This window comes from Palaemon carinicauda, chromosome 15 (genome assembly GCF_036898095.1).
Source record: "Palaemon carinicauda isolate YSFRI2023 chromosome 15, ASM3689809v2, whole genome shotgun sequence".
Classification (NCBI taxonomy): Eukaryota; Metazoa; Arthropoda; class Malacostraca; order Decapoda; family Palaemonidae; genus Palaemon; species Palaemon carinicauda.
In genome coordinates, this window is record NC_090739.1 from 20,042,139 (window position 1) to 20,066,912 (window position 24,774).

General features: G+C 33.3%; 1 protein-coding gene across 1 annotated transcript in view; it reads right to left on the bottom strand.

Annotated features, from left to right (window-relative positions):
• Alk (Anaplastic lymphoma kinase) overlaps window positions 1–24,774 on the bottom strand; it is a 1,005,172-nt gene that overhangs the window by 125,363 nt on the left and 855,035 nt on the right. Inside the window, 2 exon segments of the mRNA XM_068387529.1 lie at window positions 12,104–12,234; window positions 12,814–12,981. Coding sequence (XP_068243630.1) covers window positions 12,104–12,234; window positions 12,814–12,981 — 299 coding nt within the window.

A 24,774-nucleotide genomic window follows, 5' to 3' on the forward strand; every position in this document is an offset into this window, starting at 1 on the left:
GAATTAATAATTACCGAACAAACGAACGTCTCAAGTCATTAGCTACAGATCTTTAAATATCGCCTCCACTACTTCACCATCTCATATAACGAAAAAAAGTTTTAATAAATACATAAATACATATACAGACATACATATACACACGATTTATATATATATATATATATATATATATATATATATATTTATATATATATATACAGTATATATATATATATATATATATATATATATATATATATATAATATATATATATAGATAGATATATTATATATATATATATATATATATATATATATATATATATGTATATATATATATATATATATATATATATATATATATATATATATGTATATATATATATATTATATATATATATATATATATATATATATATATATATATATATATACATATATATACCTCCTCTTCTACTCTGTAGCATGAGTATTCTTTTAGTGTAATGAATAACCTTCTTACAACCCCACCCCCCCCCACACACCATACCCTAAGTACATGTAGGGGTGGATATAAGAATCATGTTTGATTATGGCAGGCAATGGATTTGAATATGAATACAGGGTCTTGAGGAAATTGCGGGAATATTGGTATCCACGAGCAATATCATAATTCTTATAAAAAAAAACTATCGCCATGTTTGAATACGATAAAGCCTTATGATGTACAATAATATTGACATCAAAGTAACATTTTCGTTTAAATGAAATGTAATCTTCGTAAATCGTTTTTTAGTGATTTTGATTCATGTTTGCCCTTACAGTTGGTATGAAAAAAATATAAACACACTCTCTCTCTCTCTCCTCTCTCTCTCTCTCTCTCTCTCTCTCTCTCTCTCTCTCTCTCTCTCTCTCTCTCTCTCTCGACGAGGCAAGTCTTATTTCCATTAATGAGGTAGCCAGTGGAATTCTAGGAAAGACGGCCAAAAAATATGATCCAGTGTTCCGCTTTAATGCAAAACAAGCCAGAATGAACTACTGGACACAAACACTCACCGATTAGCATTCATATTACAACACACTCATAAACTTGATCCAAAGAAGCACTCCTTTATCCTTACCTGCAGTCTGTTCTTTAATACTGCGGCAAGGTAAGTTGTTGTTTTCGATGTCGAGTGTAATTTTACTCGAATATAACAAAATTATCAATCATTTAGATAACAGATATTTTTACGATAGGGTTTATTTACTTTGATAATATAATTATTTCAACACCCTCGTCAAATTAGGAACAACCTTAAAAGCTTGAACTTTCAGTGTAATTGCTTCCTTGTGTACTAAATATGGTTTCCTCACAAACAAATTCATAAATATCTAGCAACGATGTGTATTCCTTAAGACTCGTCATTTACCATACAAAGGCAATTTCATTCTACTACATCAAAATCAGAAACTGAATAAAAAACTAAAATGGTTTTAGTTTGAATAATAAGAAAAGATTAAAAAAAAACGACAATCATATTGTAATTTTAAAAATGGAGTGGGCATCATGAACATCAAGACATAGATATCCCTATTTCTTCAATTAAAAATACAATACGCTTATCATACAATATCTATATGAAAGTCATTGAACATACATTAAAATGTTCACAAAAATAAAGTATGGTTGCTATTAATACACTAAAAAAAAAAAAATATTGAAAATAAAATTATTCCTATCTATGATGCGTACAAAAAACTTTAAGAAAAGCAGTGAACTACATACTAAGTTAGGGAAACCTCTGGTTAAATACCTAGGATTTTATCTATATTGGGCTCAAAAACGTGTCAAAATTAATAAGAGAAAATTGATGCATAATTAAAATCTCTTATAAAATTGGAGGCAAGACTGCTAGCTCTAACAATTGCATTTGAATTCAAATCTCAAAATGGGAGTGTGAGCCGAGAAGGATATAATACATGCTATTCTTTTAACATATACTCTCTATTATTCTATAGCCTTTGCTTCTACAGCAGAGCACAAGTAAAGAATAAATCAAGAGGCTCGTAGTATTTACTGTAGAATACAGGTTTATAGGCTACGGGAAGTTTAACGAGCAGATGTGACTAGATCCTTACTGACAAAACAAGAATTGGTCACTCATGTCGGATACGAGAATAATATCGCATCTAAAATATGAATAAAGTAAAATAATTGTGAGAACACAAATTACTCTTATGATAAGATGAAACAGTAAAAGATAAACCAGCAAGATGATCCCTTCAATATTATTCTTTCTTAAAAGGAAAAGAAGAGGAAACTCTCATTTCGCTGCGGCACTTGAGGAGTTAGATATAACTTTCTCCTCTCACGAAAAGGTGGAATATTTTCCTCTCCCAAATTCAGGAAAACTTCTCGAGACCCTTTCTTAAGGATGGTAACAGAATCTTTCCATCTGAGGAAGGAGAATATAAAAAGGGAGGAGGAGGAGGAGGAGGAGAAGGAGGAGGAGAAGGAGGAGGAGGAGGAGGAGGAGGAGGAGGAGGAGGAGGAAGAAGAAGAAGAAACGATGACAAAGTCGGAGCTGCAAAAGAACTAACCAATAGAGGGAGGAAGGATGGATAACAGTTAAAACCTCACACAAGTATCCTCGACAAACTTCACTTCCGAGTAACGAAGAGGTAACCATGGCAACGGGAGTATTGCCTCTCGGTACACGATCATGCCTCTGATTCTGAGGAGACCAAATCGCACGTAAACAAATGATGGGAGACCATTGTTTATCATAAATTTCCAACCGCATGGATATATAGTATTCCACACCTCAGACGAATAGTAATTACTATTTAATCTAAACTATCCTATTCTTAAAATCAGTATGGGTGCCGGGATCTGTGTTAGAAAAGTATATATTATACATAAGCAAGGTTTCCAATTATGAATATATATATATATATATATATATATATATATATATATATATATATATATATATATATATATATATAAATATATCATTGAACCTTTTCCCATAACAAGAGTGGCTCACTGACTGTCAATTTCATCCTCCAACTGCTGAAATTTGTATGAAGCTCGTTTAAAGGTTTAAAGGCCGTTCATGAATAGCAGAGTCAAGGGACAGTGACATTGTCCTATCAAGCAGGACAATGCCCTAGGGACTGACCATATATACATATGATCAGCACCCAAGCTAGGACCAAGGAGGGCCAGCCAATGGCTGCTAATGACTCAGAAGATAGACCTATAGGCTCCCCCAAAGCCTTCCCCCCTCCTTAGCTCACAAGGATGGTGAGGTTGCAACGACCAAAAAACTAACGATTTTGAGCGGGACTTGAACCCCCGTCTGTCATTCACCAGTCAGAGACATTCCCACATCGGCTACAACCCATAAATGTTGCAAATGTCCAAACATACATTTCTTCATATGCTAACAAAAGACTAATTATTAATTGCCATCGAACCTACATATACATTGCGCTAATCTTACACGCACTCGTATGGTTAAAGGATTTCAAGATCTTTCACGTCATCTATCCAACCAGTTCTGTCCCTTCCTCTTCTTCGAAGCCCTAAATCTCTCTTTTTATAATATATCTACATTTATTAACCTATTTCTACCATTCTTCCCACAGGACAGAACCACCTAAAAATCCATCTTTCCACCATTTTTAACCCTTTCACCATTTCCTCTGTGTATAATCTTCAATTTTCTCATCCTATCACTTCTTATCCCTCACAATCCATTCCAATAGCTTTAACATTTTTCTTCACACTTTCCCTTCTATAAAGAAGCTTGGTTTAACAATCCCTTCATACAGTCACACTTTGACTTTCACAAATATTTAAAGTTTCACTTTCACAAATATTTAAAGTTTCATACCAAGTTTTACTCACATCCCACGGCCTTTTATTATATTCTCCCTATCCTTTCCTTTAATGCCAGGATTTGTTAATTCCTATAATAAGTACTGTAGTGTAAAGTGCAATATCCCAATTATCATTAATCATATAAAATAATTAAATGAAGTTTTCGTTATACATATTATATGGATGAGTCAATTTAATCTAGCCTCCACATTAACTTTAAGAAAACACAAACATTTTAGCTCGAATCATGGTCAAGTATACCAATTTCATATACAAATAGTATCCGAGCAACCCGAATAGACAGGGGAAAGGTAAAGACCATTTCAGAACTTGAATTATAAAGTATCAGGTCAACGTAAAAGGTCAACAGATCATTCCGTACTACGGCCCTTCAGTTTACAAAATGGGAAAGAAAACCGGGGGTACTTTTCTCAGTATCAAGGGGCCGGATCGTTTACACGCTTTAATGTCAGGAAAGGAATGGGAAACCTCCTGTAACGTTTTATTTTCTCGGAGAGTAACAGCATTCCCCTTGAATTCCGAAACAAGGCGCTGCAATAACGAAAGAGGACCTATGAGCCCTATGTTTCCGGGGAAGTGGGAACCATCGAAATTCTTTAATCATAAAGAATTTTATCTTAAGCACTTCCATTCTGAATCTAATTAAGGACGGGAAAATATCACCTGAAACATGCAATCTTAATCACGTAAACAAGCAATCGCCTCTCCACTTCACACGTATCTATATCATCGCCCCCACACACATTATTATATTCATTATAACCATGAAAGGAGAAAGGAAAAGACTTGATTGGAGTTGGTACTTTCGTCCATTAGGGACATCCACAGACTCAACAATCAGTGTTTAGTCAGTCGATGTCCCTAATGGACGAAATTACTAACTCCAATCAAGTCTTTTCGTTTTTCCTTCCGTGGTTAGAATACATTTTATACTCATTACGTGTCAGCTTTCATGATTTCTACACACACACACACACACACACACACCCACACACACACACATATATATATATATATATATATATATATATATATATATATATATATATATATATATATATATGTGTGTGTGTGTGTATTTATATACATACATATATATAGATAAATATAGATATATATATATATATATATATATATATAAATATATAGATAATATATATATAATATATATCTATCTATCTATCTATCTATCTATATATATATATATATATATATATATATATATATATATATATATAAATAATTTGGAGAAGTCATTCACTACTCTTGGTAAAAATTATGCAATATGATGAACACTGCTTCATTGAACATTACAACTATTGACGATAATATAAATAAATAAATATTCTAGTTTCTAGAGTCGTAACTAGTAATCGCACACCACTTCAGCTAAACATTTCAAGTGATTTGATACTTCAGCAACACATCTAGATTTTCCTTTAATTTAAGTTTATAGTAAGCATTGAAAAAAATCTTTATTTATAGATAGTATATTTTTGGTCAAGTTTATAACATTTGAAACAGTTGTCTAATGTATTTCAAATGGTTTCTTTACAATATTATAATATGTTTTTGGCCAAGGCAAGAGTCAATAAATATTACGTAGCTCATGAAATAATCCTGCATTGTTATCATTAGCAACGGAAATTGATTGTTTTAAGAATATAATTCACACGTCCTAATGATCAATGAGATTTGATAGATTTTGTTTCTATAGAGAGATTCACAAGTTTTATCAAAGTAACTCTAATTTTTATTCAATTATAATTTTCATTAATATAATCTGCAATTCCAATTATCATCAACATTGATGACATGAACTCTTTCTAAATGTGAATCCAGACAGCAAGACAAACTTATCTTACTTCACTAAAGCTTTATGTTTTCTTTAAGGCAAATACAATGCAAACCGAAGGAAACCTTTTTCGTCATCTCCAGTTCGATTCGTTTATACCAGCAGAAAGGAAGCGGCGAAGTGACAAAGGAAGTCTGGCAAAGGGATCTTCGTCCTTCCGTTGGTCCATTGGCCTTTTCGGGGGATTGGCAGGGAAGGGAGAAATCATTACTTCTTGGCATAGAAAATACGCACCAGGAACCAACGGAAAACAAAAATAAAAGGAAATGAAATCCCAAGAACCCGGAAAGGGGAGAGCTCATCTGAGCAAACAATATCGTACATTTCCCGGAATTCTAAATCGCACTCTGAGCTATGGTTACCGATTCACATGAAAAGAAACCATAGATATGTAGGAAAATATACGGTAGGTCATAACTATTTGTATATTAGGGAGCAAGTTATAGTTCTTGCAAGGGTATCCATAGATGATAGGAATTTTTTGCACAATGAACGTCTCTAAATTACATAATTCTCGTAAAATAATAGGAGTAAAAAAATCTGCAAATTTGGTAAGTGCAATAAGCTAAAATTCATATACTTACATTAAAGCAAACTTGAATAACAAGAAAAACATTTCACTGATACAAAGGACAAAGGAAGGAGCAGACGGTGAAGTCTTTCCCTGGAGATAAACAAATGACTCTCCAGGCAAAGAAACAAAACCCTTTAGGACACACACACTCTCTCTCTCTCTCTCTCTCTCTCTCTCTCTCTCTCTCTCTCTCTCTCTCTCTCTCTCTCTCTCTCTCTCTCTCTCTCTCTCTCTCTCTCTACAACCGAGAGCAAGAGAGTGATAGCAATAACAATAAAAATAACATTATTTCCCAATTAGCGCACGGCATAAAATGCACACAGGAAAATGTGATATGTACTAATTTCCGTTTATTGTTCGTTATCAAACGGGTGTTATGATCATACAAATTTACGAGCGCCATATAATATTACATTGCTATTTATATTAAAATTATTCATAAATAACAGCATATTGCAACACGCATTTTCTTTTCTCCCATGAAATTCTACTCTACATGTTAACAGAGAGAGAGAGAGAGAGAGAGAGAGAGAGAGAGAGAGAGAGAGAGAGAGAGAGAGAGAGAGAGAGAGAGAGAGAGAGTTATAAAAACGAATATGGAGAGAAAGGCCATAATTCTTACCGAGATCAAAGGAGCCTACAAAATAAAGTTTTCCGCCTCCGAAGTAAATGGTTATGAAGTCTTTGTACATTGGTAATTGGAAGGGAACCGAAACTAAAAGGCCTATGGTGATACGGCTTGAAATCGGATTAATTAGATAAGACGAATTACTGGGGTTTTCTGTCTACCTTAAACTTTTCCAGGTTGCACAGCAATAAAACATGGCGCAACGAGGAACCGTCTAATCCCTTATGCAATGAATAAAATCTCTCTTAAGGTAACTGGGACAATCAAATGTAATAAATGTTATATTTTCATGAGAGAGAGAGAGAGAGAGAGAGAGAGAGAGAGAGAGAGAGAGAGAGAGAGAGAGAGAGAGAGATTCAACGGCCGTTATCAACCTCACCACCTTTTCCCGTAAAAGTGAAATGAAGAGGATGAGACTCGAGACAATTCAATTAAGAAACAACAAATCTGATTAGGGTGGGGGGGGGGGGGGGGGGGAGAGACGGCCATAAGGGCAACTAACCGTGACTGTAAATCTTCGGAGAGCGTTTAATTTCTTCTTAAAGATCCTCAGAGACTCATTCACCTTGCCTCCCTCCCTCCCAATAACAGCAATAGGGTAATGAAGAGGACGTAAATCCTTACTTACATGTTTATAATCATATACAGCTGTGTATATATATATATATATATATATATATATATATATATATATATATATATATATATATATATACACACACACACACACATATATATATATATATATATATATATATATATATATATATATATATATATATATATATATATATACAGTATACACACATGTATGTGTATATATAAATTTATTACCTCCGCAAACGAAGTAAGAACTCTTAACTGTTTAATGGTCTTAAATTATATCTAACTGATTTTAGGCAAACGTTAAATAATATAAAAGGAAAAATACAAACTCGTGAAGTGTAAGAGAAGGTTGTAAGGGTTACACACACGTATGATGAATATCTCCTCACTCATCAGCAGTTTTGGTTTTTAAATCAAATGTGAAGAATAAGGCGATTTTAATGGAAAGATCTGAACTGGTGCCGGAAAAGTGATGAAAATGTACAAAAAATCTATGCCCATGGTTATCATGACAAAGAATCTTACTAATATTAGACAAAGAAAAATTGATCAAACTGCTCAAATTTCTGTTCGAACCTTCTACTAACACTTCTTGTACAATTAGTTCCATTACCAAATAATAATAACAAACCAGCGGAGATATAACGAAAGCGAACAATGATGAGAGGAAACCTACGATAAGGCTTTCGTTAAAAGAGAGATTTGTAGAAATATTCTCTACTTCTATTCATGACTTGGGGCTGAATGAATAAACTGTCATCGTCAAGTCAAAGGTAATCGTCGGCAAAGATTTAAAAGTAACTAATGAGCGCTAGGACGGTTTTTATATTGTTAGACGATATAATAGTACTATGACAGAGAGAGAGAGAGAGAGAGAGAGAGAGAGAGAGAGAGAGAGAGAGAGAGAGAGAGCCCGAAGCATTATACAACTTAATGTTGTTAGTGAAAGTTACTCTCGAAAGAATTCGATTTAAGTCATAGTAACATCATTTGAGCCTACGTTTCCTGAAATGACAGGGAAACTGATAAGGACTAAATAGAACGTGAAAACTATGACGCAATTTTAAAAGAGGATATTCCACGTGCTATAAAAGTATCATTAGAAGTAATGGAAAATATCAGAGCATAAATTTTACTTGATGACGTCCATGAAATCTGTTATCACATGTCTTTGGCTAGTTACTGTCTACTTAAAGGGTATATTCTATTCTATTTTCTGCACTCACATTCGCAGGCTTTTCTAAACCATTGTGCGAATATGAAATAAATACTGGTAATGACAGGTTATTTTTCCTGAAGCAAATTATACCTTGTTATTACTAATATAAAAATGGCCGAGGACAAAACAAGATTACATATATGTTTATCATTATCCTTATTATTGTTATTGCCCAGGTTACGGCCCTAGTTTGTAGAGTAAAATATTACAAGCCTAATGGCACTAACAGTTCTGGAATTGCAAAAAGGAAATAGAGAAGTAGAGAATAGAATATAAATGAAAAATAATTTCTTTAAAAAATATATTGAGATTATTAACAATGGTAAACAGATAGATCGTATAGAAACTGAAAATATACTAATGTTAGCCTGTTCAATCCTATGCAATATCTTAATTCATTAGTTTTTCTCAATTTCGTACATCAAAACTTTAGACTGACATAATCCATCCATATATGACACTATTAATTTCACAATCCAAATCCCCCTTTCGTTTTCTTACTTTCCACACAGATTTTATTAAAATGTAAACGGTTTGGCCAACAACTCTACAATTATTGCTGCTAAATATTATTCTCGTTTTTAGCTTTTTGCTGACATAATTTTGGTCACTGCTCCCATGAGCTAACCAACAACTGTTTTCCCACCACCGGGTGACCATGTTAACACTAGCGACAAGGCATCCTCAAAATTTATATGTTAAGGTTAGCTCTCTCGTATATAAATTAAGGTTAGCTCTCTCTTCATTTTTTTTTTTTTTTAGTATTTTTGACTTATTTAATATTCTTGTAAAACGCAAGTCATTGGTTTCTATTTTGATTGGATATTATATCCTTTATTACTTTCCTTCTCCTCTCCAACATATTCATTCGATAACTTTCGCTGGGGTTCATTTCACAGAGCAACATGGCATTAATCCTTTACGGAATACGAGAATTCCCACACTAGTTTGCTCGTACAGACGGCATCATTAAAAGGCCTCGATAGTCTGAGAAGCAAAGTTGACTAAATTGCCTTACCTGTCAATCAAAAGCTGTCAAGAGAGCATGAAGACAAACTTGTCTGGCGAAGTAGGTATGAGCTAATTAAGTATCGTTTAAAGCGATTTATTGGAAACGAAATGCACAAGAGGAAAGAACATCGTTTGAAACTGTCGATGTCTTGAAGTCTCACTAATTAGCAGTCACAACTTCAAGCAACTCTGGCAGACCTTTCAAATAAAACGAACTGCAACGTAACTTCTCATCGTACAGGGGCAAACATCGGCAATGGTCGTTACTGCGTATCTAGTATGTGCGTTTGTGTTTGTTTTATATGTCTCTGTAGATCCAAAATGAAAAGGCAAACGTGATATCCACTTCAATTTATTTAACAAACGCCACTAATTGCAAGAGGAAATTGAACCGCCGAGCTTCCAGGGAAACGACGTTTTGTGGTGTTCGTTGCGGAAGCCTCATAACTGAATATACGAGAAAAGCAGCAGACGATGAGGCAAGTCAGATAGGACAGGTTACTGATTTTGAAAGGGCAAAGCTGTCTTAAAGATTAATAAAGGTAGGTATGGTGTTTTTTTACATCGGGAATCCAACATGAAAAAATAGCTTATGTACTGTTATAAATTTTTTTTTAACTTCAGTTCTCCACTTGCCGCAAAGAACGTCATTAAAAGCCATTTACTAGAAAGTTACTAAAACAATTTAAGTGACTACGATTCAACCTAAGAAGAAAGATATAAGTGAATATATGATACTCATATCCAATCTCAAAGCGATAGCTAAAATTAATGCTGAAACGTATTAATAATATTTCTTTTGGTTTCCCTATTATAAATTTTTGAAATTCAGAATGTTCTCTTTTCTCAAACTCAACCCCTGGAGTGAATTCCGAATTTACAATTTCAATTGAAACCCACGAGTCACAGAATAATTTCCATTGGAATTCCTTGACACTGATAAATTCGTTAAGAATATAACGATGATATTACACATTGAATAAGAAGACATCAAAATTCCATTTTCCCTGCAACATGCATTAAATAATAAAATAAAATCTTTATTTTTAAAAGAAATAATCACAGCTGGAAATATAACCAAGGAAAACTACAGAAAAAATATCAAAAGGGCAAAAATTAAAAGAAAACTACCAAAGACCCGCCGATGGTGGATTACATCACGAATAACCCCTAATAAACAATCAAATTTAACAGCCGGCAACTACGCACGCTTTCAAAACAAGGCAATTCAAGGCAACAAAGGCAGCTGAGCCAACCAATAACAATTTATTGACTGACGTCCAAAGTGCCATGGGTGAGAGGGAGATGGCTGGGAGGAGTCATTCCTCCCTTTTGAAGAAAGTATTGCAGTAATAAAATTGAGAGCAAGAAGGGTCTCCCCGTGTCGGATCAAAGAAAATATGACAGTGAAGTCAGCTGGAAAATGTAAATACGATTTACGAAATGAAGTAAACAGAATTTGTGAAATAAGGCTAAAGTAATAAAAACAATTGAATATAAACCGATTCATTTAGTGATTTAACCATGATTGTTGACTTCAAGTGATCATTTAAGTGACGTAGCACAAATTATTATAAGAAGAATGACACTCAATGACACGAATGTTAAATAATTCAGTTTAATGTGCAAAAAAAAAAAAATGTTCCCAGGAAGTTAAAAAATATTCTATCTGTGTGTAAAGACATGGACATAAGCAATCAAAACAAAGGTGGCAATATAAATGGATATATCACTTGTTGGGGAAACAAAAAATTTGCAGTTGTTGTTTGATTAAGGATCTGAACAAATTTCCTAACAACCACTGTCATATTATTCCTAAAGTAAGATATCACTTTTGAAATGCGGCAGTGCCAGGCACCGTGCAGCCAGCAGAAGGAAGCAGTTCATCGGAATGTTGTTGGTGTAATGTTGTTTTATATAAGCGAGAGTACGACGAGTCATCAAAGCCATGAAACTGTTTACCTTTTTCACACGACCGAGCACTAGGGAGCAATGATCAACTATCATATCTGTGTGTTTGAGGTCACGTCTCTTTGAAGAAACAACTTTTAGAATATGATATATATATATATATATATATATATACATATACATATATATATATATATATATATATATATATATATATATATATATATATATATATGTATATATATATATATATATATATATATATATATATATATATGTATACATTAGTTTCGTAATATATTAAAGAATTTGTCACGTAATCTAGCTTATGTTCACGGAAAGAAAAACGATAAATTACGTGTTTGATGGCGGTAATGATGAATCCAACAAAGGTGCTAAGCGTTAACAATAAGCAAAATAACAACAAACGACAAGATATCACTTACCCTTTCAGCTGGAATGATGTAAACGACCCCTGGGCCGAAATGCGAGCCGACTTTGACCTCTTGGAAGTCGCCATCCGTATAGCTATAACCGCCTTCGCCGTGTTTGTTAGCCCACGAATATGCATTGCCCCCTGCAAGCGATTCATTAGAATATGGATTAGAGCAATCAATTAATAACCTGTAAGAATGTCACGTCTACAGTTGAACTGTATATCTTAGAATGTCGTAAAAATAAGTTGAAATACACTCCTTACATTATTTTGTTAATTTATACGTATATTTTTCTTTGGGCAACTTAATTAATCTGTCAACAGATATTCTTCAGAAATACAAGTTTTATGAAAAAAAAATTCCAGGGATATAATTTCAAGACAATTTTCTTTACTTTCTTTGTAAAATTAAGTCTTTCCTTCTTACACTATAAAAACTAAACTCAAATTTTGTCATATAAGCTAATTCATCATGCATATGGTTTCTCTTTCTCCATCAACATTTCAGTGGCCAAAGGGAATATTAAAATATACTTTTAAACACCATTTTATCAAACTAAAAGGCTATGTGGCAGTGGCTGTTGCAAAAGTTGTCAAATCTACATTTTAAACTAGTCTTTTCCTATGAATAATGAATAGATAAACGAGCTTACTGCTCTGATGTTAACATCAAAGTAGTAGGTTTGTTTACTTCCGGATGAAGGAGGAAGCAAAACCTACCTGTGTACCCTCCTCCACCGCCACCGGCCAAGCATCCTCCACCGCCGCCTCCAAATCCTCCGTAGGTGCGCCATTCTCCACAAGGAGTGCCTCCAATACCGCCGTTCACCAAGCTATGACCCTGCCGTTCATCTTCGGCATTTCCTTCCCATCCTCCACCAGGACCAGCTAAAGAAATGGGGGAAAAAAAAAATTAGCATCTTTCATTTAATAAATTGTTTATTATCAAAACTTACCACTGTATTGAGCAATAAGTCAAAGGGCATTTATTTACATGGAAAATATTTCTAAAATTAAATTTACAATTTGAGAACTATTTAGACATTGCATACCATATGGCAAAATAAAGCATATCCCTTGATGCTAAGTTAGCCCAAACAACTATCAGTGAAATAGGGAATTTTCCGTATGTTCAACCAATCCCAGGTACAAAATGAGAGTTCATGAATTTCTGACATCCAATTGATAAGCCATCCAATGTTATGAATTGTGAATTCCTACTACTGTTCACGAACGATCCAACTCTCTCTCTCTCTCTCTCTCTCTCTCTCTCTCTCTCTCTCTCTCTCTCTCTCTCTCTCTCTCGTACAAAAGTAAAAATTGATGCCAAATAATTGGGATCCTTATCTTAAACCTTTCCGTGAAAAACTGTACGAAGGAATCGAAATAGGCGCACAACCAGTGAAAAAAAAAAAGAACAAAAAAATTTCTCTTATCTAGGGAACAGAACGGTTTTATCTAATTAATGATAGGGGGAGAAACGTCTTTACACTCTTTGCAGGCAAGTCACTCAGTCTCCTTACAAATTCTTGACAACATTGACTTCAATTTAAACTATAAACAATTCGTCATTCAAAATTTGCTGCCTTTTAACATTCAAACAGCAAACAGGCATTACCAGCTAGAAATGTTCATGCTTTCAATAGAGTATTCTAAATATAAAATAATTTTCAATATATAAATAAAACTTGCCGATATTTCCATCAACTAAGCACACGTGTTGACCTAGCTCAAGATATAGTAAACCCATGAAAAAATAAACCCTAATTTAAACTGCATAACTCCCACCATCTGGGAAAAAATCCGTTCTAGACGTAAGATAAAGAAAGTCGACTGTAGTTATAGGATAAATAGCGTCGACTATAATGAAGGGGTACAAAAAATCGATTCCTGTTATTGGATGAACATACTCGATTTCAGTGGTAAAATGAACATAGTCAATTCCAGTAGTAAGACAAATATAGTCGACTCCAGTGGTAAGATACATGAACTCTTCAGTTATTCCCCTTTGAAAATATACCTACGAACAAATATCCAACATTATAAAGTGGATGTTTTAGATTCGGCTATCAATTACAACCTCAACATCACGTTAATTATCACGAAGATGGAACAATTTTATATTCTGATTAAAGTTCGCTCAACATAGTAAAAGAAAGACTTTAGCATTCATCGACCAACCAACAATAATTAACCGAGATGATTAAGTGGTTGATTAAAGTGTACTCTAGCGTCATAACATAATTAACGAGATAATCAACAACTTAATTAAAATCAACTTGGCCGCCATAATAACCTGGCACTGACGTCGAATAGGGAATGGAGGAGAAATCTTGATCGCATCTAAATCTAAGAATCAGTGAGAGAAGATTTTATTCTCTTATCGTACCGATGCTTTAACAGTTTACATTCCCATAACGGAGAAGAGGTCTATCGAAATGCTAGACGGGTACAAAAATTAATAAAAGATAACTTGATAAAAATGGAATTTTATCAAAGATGCAGGATTAAATAAATGAGAGGAAAAGATACGAAGAGAATGAACGAGAAAAATCGCAGCAAAAGGTATAGAGAAATAAATAAAATGTTACAGGTAAAACCAAGCTATTTCAGGCAAAATGGATATAAACTCTCCAGAGAGAAACTACCATCACATATTGGTAAAAGAGAAAGGAATTTCAGCTTGAATGGCACTCAAAGGCATTTCGTCATGAAAATTTCAGTTTTCTTTTTTAGTTTTCAAAAGTCCTAAAGAGGCTTACAGCATAATCCCCTATAAAATAAATAAAATAAATAAAATAAATTCTCATAGCGATCACCAAGCTTGGCTGCATTGCGGTATGCCAATGTTTTTTCTCAAGGATTAAAAAAAAAAAAAAAGAATTTAATCCAAATGTTGACCAAGATGTGTGCGAGCTTGGTTAGTGTAAAGGGAACTAATAAAGAAAAAAAATAAGAGGATGAAAATAGGGCAGCAAAGCTAAGGATATATATATATATATATATATATAAATATATATATATATATATATATATATATATATATATATATATATATAAATATATATATATATATATATATATATATATATAAATATATATATACATATATATATATATATAAATATATATATATACATATATATATATATATAAATATATATATATATATATATATATATAAATATATATATATATATATATATATATATACATATATATATATATAAATATATATATACATATATATATATATAAATATATATATATATATATATATATATATAAATATATATATATATATATATAAATATATATATATATATATATATATATATATATATAAATATATATATATATATATATATATATATATATATATATATATATATATATATAAACAACTAGGCGTTTTCTCTTACCAGTGGCTGCTTCACATAACAACGAGGACAGTCACTACTGCATGCATCTTTTAACTTTTTGAATTACTTATGAACACATCGTGCAGTAAGTTTCAAAACAACAGAAGCTTCATAAAGCTACCAAAAGGTTTACATATACACGACCAACGCCATTATATTGCACATACAAAGAACTTCCTGGATAATTAGGCCTTTCTTTAGCAATACGTCTTTCGAATCATTTACAGTATCTATCACTCCACAATTCTACTTCTCCTCCCAACTAAAATCACTTAATGTCAGTCCACTTCAAAATACTCGGATCTATTCTTTCACGTATGCTCATCAATTCACAATCACAAATCTCTATTTCTAACTCTATCAGTTTTGCTTATACAGCATATACATCACAGCTCTTGATAGTTGCCCTATTAGCAAACTTATTACAATGAAAATTTCGCGAGTAAATAATATTAGGCATAGCTCCCTAAGAGGTACAAAATACTGAGAAACCATAACTAACCTGCTGGGTTGAGCTTGACACGATACTTCAAAATATTATCTCTTCCATCATTATTTGATATTTAAATTCCAAAATTATTGATATTTGCATCCTCCCGCACAAAGGAAAAACCTCTATTGCATCAAAAACTCCCCTCTCTCTCTCTCTCTCTCTCTCTCTCTCTCTCTCTCTCTCTCTCTCTCTCTCTCTCTCTCTCTCTCTCGGTTATAAAAGTTTCTCAACTTAGTACAACTCCATTCCACTGGAGACGCCTAGCGAAGGATATACAATCTCTATAGTTCCCGGATTTTCTTTTACTCTTATAAATTTCAAAGATGAACCTATTTTATCAAAATAACAGATTCCTCTGATATATTTACTTCTTTAGCAATGTTGATAGAGAATCGGACATTTTATATTCGTTCCCTGGGTTTTTCTTCATTGATATTTAAACAGACACATACATATACAAATGCATACATTACAAAATAAGTAATTTTTCTGTAGTTAAATACATAAGTAAAAATTTGGGGGGAACTGTGTCGTTCAAGAATGTCAAGACGACTGAAGAAAAAAGGAAAGGCCAACCATTTACCTCTTTTTTTCCAGATGTTTCTTACACACACACACACACACACACACATATATATATACACACGGTATATATATATATATATATATATATATATACATATATATATATATATATATATATATATATATATTTACATATATATATATATATAGATATATAGACATATACGAGTACAATATATATATATATATATATATATATATATATATATATATATATATATATTCAAAAAAGATTTGCGATTCCCACTTCATGTACTTTGTAGTCAAAAATATTTTACTAGATTTCTTAATTTCCCTTTTCCTATTCATATATTTATCGACATCTCTCATACTGAATATACTGAAGATGATTAGGAACCGACACAACTCTTTTACGCCTTATCTTTTAAGGCTTGGCATTTAGTAATATTACTTGAGAATCAACAAACTCTCTTTTTAAGCTGCCCTTAAATCAGTCTGTACCTTCCCTTTGCCCTATTGGTTAATATACCTAGACCGGGGCTATACTGGACGAAGGAACGTTGCAAAGACCCTAAGTAATTCCTATAGTGTACCTACGCCACGATAACCCCAAACGGACATAATCTCCATTAGGTTTGTCTTCTAGCACGAGGCAAATCAGCGGGAAGCGGAGGTGTCTTACAATGAAAGTGTCATATAGGTTCCCGATACCCGATCCCTGAGCACGTGGCCGGGCTCATTCACAAGGCCTGCCACACTATATTCGTCGATACTTTCTAAGATCACTCGGGTGGGGCCAAGTAAAGAGGGCAGTTCTGCCCAATGAGGTCTAACTTCCTTGGCCCTACCCAGTATGTTGGTAGCGTCGCGGGCTTCTGTTTCAGAGGTCCCGAGTTCGCGTCCTCGCTAGGACGCGGATAGTGTGAGACCTTCTACCGGGGGGTACTCCCCAGGGTAGTGCCTGGGGGGGGGAGGTAAGAGGGGCTAGTGATAGTCCCTGCTGGCTTATGGTCTCCCGAGGAGAATGATGTAGATCGTCTCAGGTGAGACCTAAAACCCGCAACTTTTTTTTTTTAACCCCTTATTTGTTGTTTTGCCCAAGATTTGTCAGTTACTGTAACTTTTCCTATGATACGGCGGTAAGGATATTTCAGTTTTATTTTATTTTCACTCTTCTACTTTTGAAAAATAATAACAATAATAATGATAATAATAATAATAATAATAATAATAATTAATCATAATAATTCTTAAAGTATGCCAGGTACTGCAATTTTCAAGATTTATTTTGGTGTAGTCTAGAAACATTGCGCTTATTATGCAATAGTCTACACAAACAATAATGCACAAGAACAAACATACTGCAATCGCACAAGACTTATGTCCTGATAACAGACAGCAAATTAGCTAAGCCCATGTCGGCCACATGAGCCCGGCAATCCTTAAAAAAAGGTTATTTACTTGCTATAAATAGTACATAAAAGCGTTTGATATGATTAATTAATTCATCAATAACAATAACTTTTCTTGCGTCCTCATGCTTTGTAAAGCCTCGGTATGTTTCCCAGCTTTATCCCATTTTGGGGGGTTTCTGAATCGAATGCTTAATTTAAAAGGTCCTTCAAGTCTACCATTCTGAAGTTTATTTTTCTTAGCTATGTTGATTTTTACCTGATGGTAGTGGTAAGAAGAAAGGGGAATAACTTCATGGCTAGATTCCGACGTAAACCTACCTATCACATCTCTATTCTGTACAGCAATCAAGTGCAATTTCACCACGTGTAAGTAATCTTCCAATTTTGCTCTTTTTAGACAAGTCCATAATTAAACATTGCCTTTTTAATGGTTCGATTGTTGTTTAATAGGTTCTGCTGCTGATAGAGTGCCTGCTCCACCCCTCTTTTAGGACGCAAATCGACGATCACTATTATCTAGTAAAATTTACTTTATATGACACTCATTCTGAAATAAATTTAAAATAATTTAAAGGACATTTTTCATGTGATTAAGTTGTTTCACTTAATAATAAAAAGCATTATGATACTGTAATTGCACATTGCATTTCACTAACACACATCTCCACATCTGAACCACAGAACTTGAACAATTGCATGTCTTTTCTTTATCTTCACGTCTATCATAATTACTGTCAGCCCTTTCTTGTAATTTACTGCAAATCAATTAAAGTTGAAATATTTACGAGATATGTATTTCAACTCTCTTCTGATTCAAAGTTATTTTTTTTGGTTTCTGTGGGAAGCGTAGAATAACCACACGTCAATGTTAAGATAATTTAGATCAAGGTCAATGTATATACCTAGACTGTGCTTCAGTCTATCTCTACAAGCTCTTTCTTGCGATATACAGTATCTCTTGGTTAAAAATATCCTTTCGGAATTATGTAAGAACGAGTGTTTGATTTGATAAAAAAAATAATTGAGCTGTCTCTAAAATGGCCATATCTATTATGATATAATTTTTTTATGATTCTGAATTTAAAATTAAATTTCTTTGCTAATCATGTTCCGGTCTAGGCGATGATATGATATAATTTTAGTTTTGAAAACACGTGGATCTCATTTGACATAAAGGCGGGAAATCTTTTATGGAAGAAATACGAGATGGGTGGAGACCAACTAATAAAGCTGGTAATCTCCATAAAAAAAAAAAAAAAATTCCATTCCGGTGTCGCATTTTTGCCATTAGAAAAATGCATATTCATTTTAGGGATCTTGACGATGGTTTAAATTAAAAGAAAAAACAGCAGAAGAAATATAAATCTGAACGCATTTATCATAGAGAGAGAGAGAGAGAGAGAGAGAGAGAGAGAGAGAGAGAGAGAGAGAGAGAGAGAGAGAGAGAGAGAGAACATTCACTTCAGGCACTGAATGCCAAACTGTCAAAGCAACACTCGAAGAATGAATGCGATTTTGTGACTTGGGAGCTGATGTTGCAATATTCCCATAATGTGATTGGAAACATGCCCCACTAAGCAGGTGAATAGTATCACGGTGGGAACCGGAACCAAGGCTGCCTGAATACAACATTAGATGAACTCGCGTTTCGGTATTGTGCTCTCAACATGATAAACATATTCTAAAAAGCACTAAGAAAAAACTAGGCTTAGAATAGTCCGATATCAAGTGTATAATTTTATAATTTCTCATTATTATTATTATTATTATTATTATTATTATTATTATTATTATTATTATTACTAGCTAAGCTACAACCTTAGTTTAAAAAAGCAGGATACTATAAGCCCAAGGGTTCTAACAGGGAGATATAGCCCAATGAGGAAAGGAAATAAATAAACTATAAGAGAGGCAATGAACAATTAAAATAAAATATCTTAAGAACAGTAACAGCATTAAACTAGATCTTTCATATATAAACTACGAAAGAGTAACATAATGGAAAAGGCAATTTATGGAGAGAGAGAGAGAGAGAGAGAGAGAGAGAGAGAGAGAGAGAGAGAGAGAGAGAGAGAGAGAGAGAGAGAGGAATTTGTAAGGTTGATACTTTCATGCCTGGAACCATCAAACTTCGTATCAAAAGTTCAGTTATTAAGCTAAGAGCTTGGCAATCTTCTTGGAACAATTAGCAAAAAGAGGAAAAATCTCTTATGTCGTGCCAGAAACATCCCTTTCTGAATCCTTATCCATGTTTGCTAGGTGTTTAACAGCTTAATAGTCCTTCACGATTATACAATTAAGGGATTAAAGAGACACATTGATAAAACAATGAGTCACAAAGAGATTCGCGAGCTTTTGAAGTAACTTTCGAAAATGGCATAAAGAGCTTTCTATACTCTTCATTTCCAGATTTTCGATTTCAAAAATAGTGAAATGAGACTGTACCTTAGGTACGAGCCAAATGAAATGTCAGTCCACCCAGAACCCATATTAAAATAAGGAGGAAGTCATTCCCTTGGGATCCCACTGAGCGGCTTAAATTCAAAAGCTCTCGCTGCATTTAAAGCAGGCTAGAGCTTCCCTGAGACGCCCAGAGCTTTTACCCTGAGTGGGGGAAGAAGACGGGCAGATTTTTCACGTTTAAATAAAAATGCTAAAGAATAGCTCTTTCTCCAATGGTGTATATATAACGTGTTTACGCATGTATAATGAACTTAAGCAAAAGTATAGTAAGTAACAAAAAATGTATATTGACTGCTAAAATGTTATTGACTTACTGTGTCTCTGAAAGTGCGATAAACTCGATGGGAAGGTAAATAACACTCCAAAGTCCTAATTAAGGAAGCCTGAATAAAAAGGGACCATCACCTTATCTTTTTGAAGGAACAAGAATGGTGAACAGAATGAAATATCCACCGTCAGGTGCACAATAACTTAAACGGAAATGAATAAAAAAAAGTTATTCAATAACAATTGAAAGCAAAAACTGACAAATATCGAAAAGCTACGGATGGGAAACATAAAAATTCCATCATAACAATCTATGTACGTAAAGAAACAAATAAACAAGCATGTAGATGCCTACAAATCTTGATAGACAGATGGGGAAGGAAAAAGAAATTAGGCAAAAGAATGATTTACGGATGACTTTCTGCTCAAAACATTTTAAAAGGTGAATTGAAATTCAATGAAAAAGATGAGAGAAACATCAAACATCACATGAAACAGGAATAATGATAATGATGATCAGAACTTAATTAAGCATCTTAGCATTACATAAACATCACCAAATTTCAAATATGCTTTAATTTCGAATTAAATCTGAACTATAAACAAAAACCAGAGTAAAATACATTTAGATACTATATACCTCAAATATATGATCTTTAGTAACTTATCACCTGATTAAATACGACCCCAAAAATCTCCAAGAATTAATTAAAATTTCTTTTAAACGAAATTACTCAATTTCATTCTTAATCGTTGGAAAAGTATACATGCACCCCTTTAATCTATGACTATTCAATCTCTTATCATTACGAAAGTTGGCAATTAAACAACATTCTTGCAATTTTGCTTCTCTATAACGAATGGTAAAATTTATAATTTGGGCTACGGTAAAGCAACTCATGTTAGGGGTCGCAAACGCGAGAGCCCCTGTTTTACATAAAGTAGAACGATCTAAAACGAACGGAAAAGCAACCATCAAGTTTCAGCATACTAAATAAAGGAATAACCACAGGAACTGCATACGTTACTGAACCCCTTTACTTGAACTAATCATTTGTAAAATTAAACGAGTGACCCTTTTGATCTGACAAAGCCTATAACAAGTCACAACATAAAATAAAGTTTCTATCAAAAACCTACGCACGAAAGAACAGGAAACCTCGGCTCTTTACTAAATTACTAAACCTCAGCTCTTTACTAAATTACTAAACCTCGGCTCTTTACTAAATTACTAAATCTCGGCTCTTTACTAAATAAACAAATCAAAGCTCACTTCATGACTGGAAATAGGTTAAAAACTGTGGAAGGGAACATATCACAGGAGCTGGATGGATCGATCACTTTTCTTTGACCAAGTTCCATAGCCATGGCAGTTCTTCTGAATACAATATCACTTAAAGATGACGTTCCTATGCTTGTGTACAAAGTGTACAAGCTCCATATTCACACGTATTTCTAAAATGTGTACAGCCAAAAAATACAATCTACCAGAATTCAAAGTAGTCAACAACAACACTAATAATAATAATAATAATAATAATAATAATAATAATAATAATAATAAAAATAATAATAATAATGTTATTAAATAATGCAATTGTATCGAAGTGGGGCGAACCTGTTTGAAAAATTCCAATCACAATCGCTGTCATCAGCTGCCATGACAACAACGCCATCGATTGGACTAAAACCAACATCAACTTTAATATTACATTACTATTAACACCAGTTAGTTGTTTACCCCGTTCGACAAATAAAATTGATCACCATCGTTAATAATGACGTTCTCGCTAGCGGTGTTCATCAAACCGATAATTTTTTTCAATAATTGACAATTCTAGCAAATGCGTATACATTCATATTTTCTGATTCAGATTTATACTCTTCGAAATCTTTTTGTCAACGTCCAGTTATGAAATATTTGAAATTATGAATGACTTTTTGGTATTGAAGTCGATGATATGAATAGTTTTAAATTAATCCAGTAAGCACAACTATATTTCACGTCCCGGATGCTGGGCAAATAGTACATTAATCTTTTGGAGCAAGAGGGAATTGATAAAATGCGAGAAAAGATAGGGTGTGAATGAATAGTTTTAACAGTTTAGTACCAATAAAAGCTGGCATATCCCTATAACTGATACAATCTTCATAAATAATATAACAAATACAGACTGGATAAAACAAATGGAAGATGAATGGCAACACAATGGACGAACAAATCTGTTTATTGCTTAGAAAACAGTAACATTAATCAGCCAAATAAAAGAAAACTAAAATGGTACGGTTCGAAAAATTATTTTCTTTCCGTGGGTGTTATTCAACCTAGTAATAATAAGGGGATGCAGATATATTATGCAATAAATAATAAAATTTTCTTTAACTTTAGCGTAAATAAGAGCGAATATCAATGAAAAAGATTTATACTTTTCTGCATTTCTCATTTACATTTCCTTCACTAATGATTAATGTAAAACACACGTAGTTGAAGAGGAAACACAAACACACACACACACACACACACACACAAACACATATATATATATATATATATATATATATATATATATATATATATATATATATATATATATATATATATATATGAGCAGGCACACGCACACATATATTAGCATCATCATAAACCGTTACTATTCCACTGCAAAACAAAGGCCTCAGACAAGTCCTTCCACTTGCGTCTGTTAATGGTCGTTCTATGCCAGTTCAGACCAACAAACTATACTACTCGATTTACACTGGCTGCCGATTAAAGCGAGAACTGAATTTAAAATCTGTACACTAACCCACCAAGTTATCAGAACCGGGCGTCCAAAATACTTAAGAGAATTGCTACATATTGCGCAGCCAACAAATCTTGTTGACACGAGAATAGTTATAGATGGCTTCAAACTGTTGAAACCTAGATTTATGTCTACTTTAAGCTCCAGAGCCTTTAAATATGCGGCCCCAAGACTATATAATAAGCTCCCACGAAACATTTGAATGATTGAAGACATTAAGGCTTTCAAAAGGAAACTGAAGACTTTCTTATTTCATGAGTCTTTTGACAGTGATGATTCAACAGTAAATGAACAATACGCGATAGATATGAAATGTTAAATACTCTGAACGAACAAGGTAAAACGACAGTGGAGGTCCTGTAGAGAGTGGGGTTCTCCTGATGTATGGGACCGGAAAAGCAGCCATCAAAGTAAAGTAAATAAGTAATCCATCGTCTGTTCTTCCTTCCCCTGCTTCTTTTGCAATCTTTACGGATCCATTCTGATATTCTTAATGTCCATCTATTATATGTCATCCTCATTATATGTCCAGCGTATGTTTATTTCTCTTTCTTACATGTTGTTAGAATATTCTCTACTTTAGTTTGCTCTTGTATTCATGCTGCTTTTTACTGTCTCTTAGTGTTATTCAAATCATTATTCTTTCCATTGCTCTTTGAATTGTAACTAGCATATGTTCTCAGGTATTTCCAACTTTCTGATACAAAAGTTAATGCTGGTTGGACCATCTGATTAAATACTTTTCTTTTTAGGGAAAGTAGAATTTTACTTTTCATATTCTGTTAACCAAAAGCTCTCCGTCCCATGCTTATCTTTCTTTTTATTTCGGTGTCGTGTCTTGAGAAAACACTTATGTCTGTCTTAAGTAATATATTAACTAACAACTTCAAGATGCTTGTCCATAACCCTTATTTGTTGTACATTATTAATTAACAACCCCTAGAGGCTTGTCCATAACCCGTATTTGTTGTTTCTCTGCATTTTCATTGAACCTCAGGTTAGTTTTACTCGCATTAATTTTCAGTCCTACATTTATGCTTTATCTATTCAAATCTTCCATCATCTTTTGCTATTCCTCCAATAATTCAAGAAACCCAACTATGTAATCTGCAAATCTTACGTTTTTAACGTCCAACGACGTAAGGGGTTAAGTTGTCAAGGTATTACTCATTAATATGATTCTTACATTTTCCCAATCTAAATTCTTATAAATGCTGCGAATTTATGAGATGGGGTCTCCCTGTCTAACTCCTTTCTTAATCGGATCTTTCTCA